The following is a 9,669-nucleotide window of genomic DNA, read 5'->3' as shown; positions in this document are numbered from 1 at the left end:
TGAATGCTCTTCAAGTTATCTGTAGGGAAGTTTTGCCACCTTAGCATGTACCCAAGTTGTTGGAGGACATTTCTACTTGGTGGATGGGTTTCAGCAGTGTAGGGTGATACACAAGTCTTTGCAAAACAAATAGATCACCTGATTACCAATGGCATGATAGCCATGGCAACCATCCCTCAAGTAAGAAAGTCCAACTTTAGGTGCTTTTGCTTTCCAAAGATAAAATAGAGTCAATGTTTAAAGGCCTTCGTTTTAGGTTCTTAGGGCAATAAATCATTAGGTGGGAGAGAATCTTTATTTTTAAAAATGGAAAGGGTTGAGGGTGGGCTATTGTGGAAACACATTCATATTTCCTTGGGTGAGGGGAAAAATGGCAAGTTGTTTTGACATTCCCAAACAGAGGTCTTTTAACTATGACATCTCACTCATCTTTTAAAAATACATTGTTCCAACTCCATTAGAATGGTTAGTGGGATACCTGTAAAGACTATTAAACGCTTCTTTATTATACTTAATCTCCACCGACTCTTAACCATTTTTTTTACACCCTTTTCGATCTTTTTCCCTATTTTTCGTAAGGGCATTTAGATAGTCTCGTACAATTCAAAAGGGTAGTTTTGGAATAAAAAAATAACAATGGTTTAAGTTTAACACTAATATGATCAATAGTTACCCAACTTCACAGTGTTTTATAAATGATAAAATGGGTTATCACTGTTTGAAGACTTTTGATTTTTGGAGGCGTTAAAGAGTAATACATGCTCCAAGACACATTCAGTAAGAATCTTTATTTTTAAAAATGGAAAGGGGTGTAGATGAATCCGGATCTTCTCCCCGTCTAGGGAGCATAGAGTGCTCTCCCATGGCTTCCTGACCACAAAAACCAGTGGGTCCCACCGGTGTTGAAAAAAGTTTTTTTTTTCCCAAAAAGTGTTTTTTACAGTAGGCCCCACTGAGATATGTGGTAGCGTCGGGAAGCACAAAAAGTGTTTTAAAAATAGAAAGGGGCGTTTGACAAAGTGCTCCCCGTCGGGGTCGGTGATCCAGACTCGGTGTAGATGGGCTATTATGCAAACGCCATAATATTATTATTATTATATTATTATTATTATTATTAGGGATAATTACTATTGACCCCCTGTACTTTGATTTTATTACTATTGTATCCCGGTACTTCTCAAAATTACTAATCCAACCTTCTTGCCCATTACTATTGCCCCCTCGAAGTTCCGTTAGTTTACTAATGATGTGGATCTTTATATTTTCTCAAAAACCCTATACCCTCATCTTATCTCTTCTTTTCCCTTTTATCATATTACGGGGTCCCTTAATTACTGTGGGAAAGTAGTTATAATCCGTTTTATTAAAAAAACCACCAAATAAAGAAAAATGATTGATACTCTGTCGGGGGAATTATTCAACTCAAATTGTTGATTCACCTACTTTCTTGTTTGTGGGTGGAACCATTGGTTTGTTTTGTTATTTCTTTAATTCTTGGTTCCCTTTCTTTAATTTATTTCGGTTTGGATTTGCCCATTTCTTAAATTCAAATAAATGAAGCTTGTGGGCGGAAACCAAATCATTTGGATTTTGCCTTTCTTTTTCATTGTTTAGTGGGTGGCCTTGGTTTGGTTTTGCCTTTCTTAATTCTTTGGTTTGGGTTTCTTATCTGTTTTTATAATGGGGTGCTCGTCTTTTGTTTCTTAATTTTAATGGGGCATTGCATTCATATACACTTACGGCTACTTACACCGTTATGGAGGGGGCAATGTATTTCGTAGACCAGGGCTTATTGTAATAAATCAAACTACAGGGGGCAACAGTAATAATCCCTTATTATTATTATTATTATTATTATTATTATTATTATTATTATTATTATTATTATTTTTGGTAGAACAAACGCCATATTAACTAAATGGATTAAAAAGTAATTTTCAGTAAAACAACGGTCAAGAATCCCAATACGCCGGAAAAAAGGGAAACCGAATCCACCGTTTAACTTTTCGCGGTCTTCTCTTGTTTGAATGTTAGGGCGAAGTTCACTTCACTCTCTTTTTCTGTCTCTCTCTCTCTCTATCTTCTTGTTGTCTACTTCTTCATAAAGAAGATCGCATCTTCCATTAATACTCTCCTTCTCTTTCTCTCTGTTTCTCCCCCTATGTACTTGCCATTTCAATTCTAGATTTCTGGGAAATCAGAAGAACCCTAGGAACACAAAGTCATCATGAAAAGCAAGCCATTAAAGCAGCTCATGCTCTCGGTTCCTGCTCAAGAAACCCCTATTACCAACTTCCTGTGAGAAATTTGGGTTAATTCTTTCTTTCCTTGTTTTTGCAGAGATATGGATTACTTTTTGTTCTTGTCCATTTTTTCAGATTGTTTTCTTTCTTATTTACTTTATTTAATTTCTTGATGTTTCAGAAGAACTTATTTTCTGATTTGAGGATTTCCTATTTTGTGTTTTATGATGATTAGGATTTTGTAATTTTCAGGACAGCAAGCGGCACATTTCAGGATGGAGATCTGCTCTTGAATCAGAAAGGCTTGCGGCTAATTTCTGAAGACAAGGAAAGCCGTGTAAGTTTATGCTAGTTCTTGCTTTACCAACGTTGTCGAGTCGTCTGTCTTTTATGGATGCGGGATCTGATTGATTTTCTCTCTAATTGTTTTTTCAATGATCGCCCCTAATCATTCTTCACAATTTTTATCGCTGGGTTTTACCCTCTACGTGGAAATGATCTTTTAAATTCAAAATCGTAGTTCATGATCAGATGGAAGAGTACATAACATAGGGTGAATCTGTGTTGCCTTCCCCTCTGTGCTTCCGGTAGGAAGTAATATAATTAACTAGGTGACACAGTTGAGTGTCTATCCGCTAAACATACTGTGGAGGACTGAGAAGATAAACTTCCGACCAGGGTGGATTTTTGGTCAGGAAACTAAATTGTCACTCTCTGCCACGTGTACTTGTTGAATCATTTCCTTATACTTCAAACACAGGAGCTCAAAGTGAAGAGATTTAGGGACGTGTAAATTATGCAATATGTTCTGCATTTAATCATCAAAGAGATGGAAGCACATTTCCTTACTCGAAATCCCTTCCTATTGTCTTTTCAGTTTTGTTTATGTATATTTTGGTCTCTGTTTTACTGTCATTGCTTGCTCAATAATGATAGAGATACGTGGGATAATTATGTTTCTCTTGCAAACATGTCATTTTTCCTTTTGCTTGATGAGTATTCCCACATGCATATGTTATTAGCTGATAGTAAATTGAAGGCAATGCTTAGACATGAATTAATTCCCCATTGGCACATTATGTTTTGTTTATTTTAGGTTACCTATGTGTGCCTAATTTTCTTATAAGATTGTTGTAATATTCTCATTGTCAGCCCTCGGATGCAAAAGAGCTAAATTTCCAATTCTCATTGGAAGACCTTGAGACGATTAAAGTTATTGGAAAGGGCAGTGGTGGTGTTGTTCAACTTGTTCGCCACAAATGGGTTGGAACATTATTTGCGCTAAAGGTCATTATGCTGGACATGTCTTATCTCTCCCACCTTTTTGGAAAGTTAACTTTTTATTTCAATTGAAGTATTTGTTCAGAATGTTATGTGACTTTCTGGTGTACAGGTTGCTAATGTTTCCTGAAAATTAGAGAATTTAATTTTTATCCTAAATCCGAGAAAACTTTGATCATGACTATTTGGACTGATGACAATTCTGTGAAATCGTTTTTAGAATTTGCATGTCTGTTATACAAAGTGTCCATGTACTTCACTTTCTTTAGTGTTCAACTTCCAGATTAGTAAAGACATATAAAACTATCTTTTCTTGCTAGTGATGATTCTTTATGGGCTGACTATTGTGGTCAAGAAGTCAAGCAACACAGATATAAATTTAAGAATTATTACTAAAGGAATCAGTGTCCTTTCTTCTTATGTTGCTTATGGTACAGTAAAATCCACTTTGTTAACTAGAAATATATCCGTGTATATTTGGCTTTGAGAAATTATTGGTTCTCCTAGAGCTAAGAACTGCTGTGTGAAGTTATGAAGGTTTAATATTTTTACCAAACTTGAGGTAAGAAGGTTAGGTAATTTGTTCCTGAAACTAGCCCAAATGGTAAGTGCAATATTTGAACTGTGATGTTGTTGATGGTAGATATTGCCATAAAATTTAGATAGTTGAATATTCATGATTGTTGAGTGCTAATAGCAGAATAATCTGTCAATTAACAAAAATGTCGGTGGATTTGTTGTTGTTGTTGCCCCATGGTCATACTCCCCAATATCCTCCAGGGCTGGCACGATGAGTGGTTCTCATCTTAACATTTTCTTGACAGAAAACGATATCTCCGCTGAATCTTACCGGTGTATTTGATAAAGATGCAAATGGGCCAGGCTTGACAACTAGCATTTCCTTAAAGATATGAATGGTCCAGGCTCAGCAACTATTGTATTCCCATTTAGTAGGGAAAAATCTTGGTTGAGTCAACTAGAGTTTAAGCTTGGCAGTGTACTTTAGCAGCTTCATGATGTTGATGGAGTGATGTATTCTGCAGGTCATCCAGATGAATATTCAAGAGGCTGTCCGAAAACAAATAGTGCAGGAGCTAAAAATAAATCAAGCATCACAGTGTTCACATGTTGTGGTTTGCTATCACTCTTTCTACCACAATGGGGTAATCTCTCTTGTGCTAGAATACATGGACCGTGGATCCCTGGCTGATGTAATCAAGCAAGTCAAAACAATTCTAGAGCCATATCTTGCAGTAGTTTGTAAGCAGGTTAGTATCTGTCATCATTACAGATTTCAAATGTTCTTGGACAGACCAAGGCTTGTCTTTTGACTAACATATTCAATGTATCTATTCCAGGTTTTACTTGGTCTTGTTTACTTGCACCATGAAAGGCATGTAATTCATAGGGACATAAAGCCATCTAACTTACTAGTTAACCGGAAAGGGCAAGTGAAGATAACAGATTTTGGGGTCAGTGCAATGCTTGCCAGCTCGATGGGTCAGCGGGATACGTTTGTAGGAACTTACAATTACATGGCGGTATGTTGATTTATTATTTTTAATGTTTCAGACTGAAATATTGAATTGATTGGCATCATTTCCTCTTCCTATGTCAAATATATTACTCATGGGAACATCTGTTGTGCATGGTCACAATTAACTTTAATATAAATGTTTTGCATCTTCTGTTTTTCAGCCTGAGCGTATTAGTGGAAGTACTTATGATTATAGTAGTGATATTTGGAGTTTGGGCATTGTAATACTTGAATGTGCCATTGGGCGTTTCCCCTATATACAGTCTGAGGATCAAGAAAGGTGGCCAAGCTTTTATGAGCTTCTGGAAGCCATTGTGGAGAAACCCCCACCTTCTGCTCCTGCAGATCAGTTCTCCCCAGAATTCTGTGCATTTATATCATCCTGGTATGAGTCCATATCATAGTTGATAACTAAGTCATTTTCATCTTGCTAACCAATTATATTGTATCTCCACTTGGTCTGCAAACTACCTTCTCAACCAGTCCTTGAATTTACCTTTAATTAGTTTTATTTGTATTTCTATGTTTTGTCCAGCAGTCATTGTTAATTAATTTTTCTGTAATGGACTGTGCCTGTGGTCGTTTAGTTTGAATGTTTGGAAACCTCAATCAGGTTGCTCATGACATAGAAACTCGAGTGATATGTGTAGGTTGCTGGATTTATCATCCAACCTCTGTTCTTAAGAATAGGTTATAGTTCAACATCATGACTTTCTTTTTTCTGTTTGAAGTAACGTACTTTGTCTATCCTGTGTTTTGGATGTGGAATGGGGATGAAAATTACCAATAACTTCTCGGTGACCTTATAATCATCACTTGCATGCTTAAGAATGAATTTCAGAATGATTAATACAAAGTTTCTGTCAGAAGTTGTGGTGAATGTTTTTTTTTATTTTCTTTGTCTTGGATGAATTATATAATAACTAACCAAGACTCAAAGGGGAAGAAGAATGTACAAGAAGAGAAGGAGAGAGGGGGGGGGATGAGGGATTAACCGACTAGTCAGCAAAAGAGATGAACCAAAACCCTAGGAGGCAATAATAACTCTGTTCCTAGGGGTGTCCAAAACAGGGGGATGGGGGAGAGATTGAAGCCTAGCTGATACATTGAATTAGATTGATGTAACCCAATTCTAGTGTTAAGGATTCTTTGACATAATTCCTTAGAATCTAGGGTTAGCCCAAAATCTATCTTTGTTGAACCAGCTATTAATTGTCAAATTAGAATGGGATGGATAATTTGTATGGATAGGTTTTGGGATGTTCAAAGGTTCAGCAAAATCTAGTAGGTTGATTTTAGGATAACAAGAAACCTATTGGAAGAATTACAATTGATATGGGTAGTGTTTGTGACATGTTGGGCTTTTAACAGAATCCCATGGGATGATTTGAGAAACTCAAAATCCATATGGGTTGAGACAGAGATATAGGATATGTTAAGGATTACTAGGAAGTCTGCAGTTGGGTATGGGAGGGTCCAGGGATGATCTTAGATGCCAAAATCACCTAGGGTTGAAAGAAATAGTAGGGGAAGGCTTAGGGAACTAGTTCTACTGGAGGGAAAAGGTATTTCTTGAATGATTCTTGGGCAGTCTTGTTGATTCTTTTCTTTTTTTTCTTTCTTCTCTTTTCTTCTTTCATTTTCTGTTTCAGACCTGCTGCAAGCCAGAGAGGGGGCTGAGAGAGAAAAGAAGGGGGGGGGGGGGGTTCTGCAGGGGTTTAGGAAGGTGGGGAGGAGTTTAGATGCATCATAGAGGTGGGGGAGGGGCCCAGGAAGGATTGCAGGGGGTGGGAGGGGTTTCTTGGAGGGTGTGATTGGGGGGGGGGGGGGATGCGAGTGAGAGAAAAGGGGAGGGAAGGGGCTGGGGTGCTGTACTTACTTGAGAAGGCTGATGATGGAAGAATGCTGCTGGAACTTGAGGATATGCTGCTGAAATTGGAGAAAGATGCAACTGATTCCACCATGGCCCTTTGAAGAAAGCCATGACTTGTTTCCCACCAGACTCTTAATTCTTTATTCAATTCAACCTCCTTTACATTAAGGTAGGGTAGGCTATATATGGCCTTACAATTGGAGGGAAAAGACTTGGACTGAAATAGGGAAACCTAACTTGACTCAACTAGGGAATCCTGTATAGACTAGGTTCCCCCTTAATAACCACAACAATAAAAAAAATAAAAAAATAAAAGAAAGAAAGAAAGAAAGAAAGAAGCAGAAGGAATTTTAAAGAAAGACAACTTGCAATATTAAAGCTAATTATCCAAAAGGAATCTCACTTTAAAATGGATTCCAATTGGGCCTCCCACTGACTAAGATTCTATCATAACTCACAAAGTACTAGTTCAAATAAAAAAAATAAAGATAGATCCATGACTCTTGGGTTGAGGGGGTTTCAACCAGACCCCTTTTGAGCCCCAAAAGGGCTGGAATATGACATCACAAATAGCTCTCCAAACCAAGTCTAGAGATCTTGATTAGGAGGTGATCTTCTAAGGTTTGTCCCACCTTAAACATGAGATCAAGGTGTTGAACACCAATTTGCTTACCAAGTCACAAATAGAAGTGTCTCAAGAACCAAACCCAATCCCTAGAGAATCCAAAAGGACCGTTTGGAGCAGGGCAAAATAATGATAATGGCTTTTGCCCATAAGGAGTGGGAGAAGGGGCAAGAGAAGAAAAAATGCAATTGGGGTTGGCATTTAGGTGATAGTGGATGAGAAAGGACTAGGTGGGGACACAAAGGATAAAGGCTTTCTAAGAACATAAGGCACGGTGAGGGGTGTGGCCTTTGAACATCATGTCCAAGGGTGAAACATCATCTGTTTGTGTTCTTTATTGCTTGCATGTTCTGTTGAATAAACTTAGGAGTTTGAGCAAAAGTGACGACCAGGGAAAGTTGTCTACCTATAGGAAAATATGAACATTAGCTAATCTTTTAGCACATTGCCTTTGTTTTTATTTGTATAGGTCCTATCTAACATCTATCCTATTCTACAACGGAGGGGGCGAGAGGCGTGAACCAGGAGATTTGAACCCAAGACTTCCTGGAAGCAATGGGCTTTCCACAGACACCCCTGTGCACTAGGCACTAGTCATAGTAGCTCCAAGACTTCGTTAACTTCAACAAAGAATATATTCTTAATCCCTTCTTGTGTTTTCAAAAATTTTTGTTTACTGGGTACAATATTATAAGAATAGAGCCATAATTTGTCAGGAACCATCATTAATTTCACTTTTGTTCTAAGAAGAAGTATAGACCTCTTCACTGCTGAATTGTAATATCCAAGTTTTTTGCTAAGAAACAAGTTGAGCTGCGAGAATATAAGGCCATTCTTTCCTGCCATAAAGTAATAAAATTTAAGAAGTTTGACTTGTGAAAATTTTCCTTTTGTTCCCTGGCGATATGTAATTTGTGGTCAATAAAGACATTTTCAATTGGTAGATTACAAGTACAATGGCTTTAACAGTATTTAGTAGCATGTACTGAGAACTCAATGCTGTTATTGGATTTGCTGACAGCATACAAAAGGACCCTCGAGATAGAAAGTCATCTTTGGACCTTCTGGTTAGCATCACTGCCTTCTTATTATTGCTTCAAATTTGGTATTCATTTTATTCAAGTTAACAGTGCTTAATGTCTGATTGTCTCTGTCCATTTGCAGAGTCATCCATTCATCAAAAAGTTTGAGGATCAGGACATTGATCTTGGAATTCTAGTGGGCAGTTTAGAACCTCCTGTAAACTTCCCTAGGTAAACTTTTCCTTGATTGTAAAATTTTTAGCCATATGTAATAGGTCGTTGCTTACAATGCTGATGAGACATCTAGTTAAAGATGCTTTCTTATTGTTCCTTTTAAATACAAAATAAGTAGACATAAATATGGTGTCTTGTGATTTATGTTTTGAGTAGATAAAGTAGTTTTCCCCTGTGATTGTTATTCTCGACAGTTCCACTTAAAAGGGTTCTTGCTCAGGAATGTAAAATGATAAATTTGACCATCAGATACCATTGGAGTGGTCTGAATAGATCATGTAGACCAGGTTGATCTTTCAAAGTTATTTTGTACTTGTGATCAGGTTGTTAATGTAAAGCTGTTGGTCCTTACACAAATTTTTAAGGTTTTAGGTTAGCATTTTCACTGGGAAGTGAATTAGCTGTTTTAGGCCTCTAGAGAAAGAGAAAACATGTTTGTAAAAGAGGATATCACAGGAGCCCGAAGCCAGATTGATCAGATCCTGATTCCACCGAGCATCCTTAAAGAAAATTTTATCAGATTGTGAAACCGAATTATGGATATCATCTGTATTCTGATGCTAATACCATTTTTTGGGTAAATAGCTGATGTTAATACTTGATATGTATGATAAGAATAGGAGACTAAAACATAATTTTTATACATGAAACTGATTCCAAACTGGTAAATTTGATAGGAGAGCATTTGGTTACTTGTCTGCCCGTTATAAACCATTTAAGACCCATTTGATGACCCACACAGAAACAATATTTTTGGTGTTAACTTACCTTGAGAAACAAAATGATCTTCTAGAAACCGTGTGATAAAATGATTTTTTGAAAGGATAAATGTAGGAAGGCCGTGAGAGAATACA

The 9,669-nt window shown here is 37.2% G+C and overlaps 1 protein-coding gene across 1 annotated transcript; it reads left to right on the top strand.

The window, feature by feature from the left end:
* The first annotated feature begins 1,979 nt into the window (after positions 1-1,979).
* On the top strand, positions 1,980-9,317 carry MKK6 (MAP kinase kinase 6). Its single transcript, XM_089164261.1, has 8 exons — positions 1,980-2,298; positions 2,496-2,580; positions 3,396-3,530; positions 4,568-4,792; positions 4,883-5,065; positions 5,223-5,446; positions 8,581-8,626; positions 8,724-9,317. The coding sequence occupies exons 1-8, from the start codon at positions 2,228-2,230 to the stop codon at positions 8,814-8,816; spliced, it is 1,062 nt and encodes a 353-aa protein (XP_089020387.1). The 5' UTR covers positions 1,980-2,227; the 3' UTR covers positions 8,817-9,317.
* The last annotated feature ends 352 nt before the right edge of the window (positions 9,318-9,669 follow it).

This window comes from Hakea prostrata, chromosome 7 (genome assembly GCF_041222555.1).
Source record: "Hakea prostrata isolate BN-2017 chromosome 7, UWA_Hpros_2, whole genome shotgun sequence".
Lineage (NCBI taxonomy): Eukaryota > Viridiplantae > Streptophyta > Magnoliopsida > Proteales > Proteaceae > Hakea > Hakea prostrata.
This window is presented reverse-complemented; position numbering and strand designations above follow the sequence as displayed.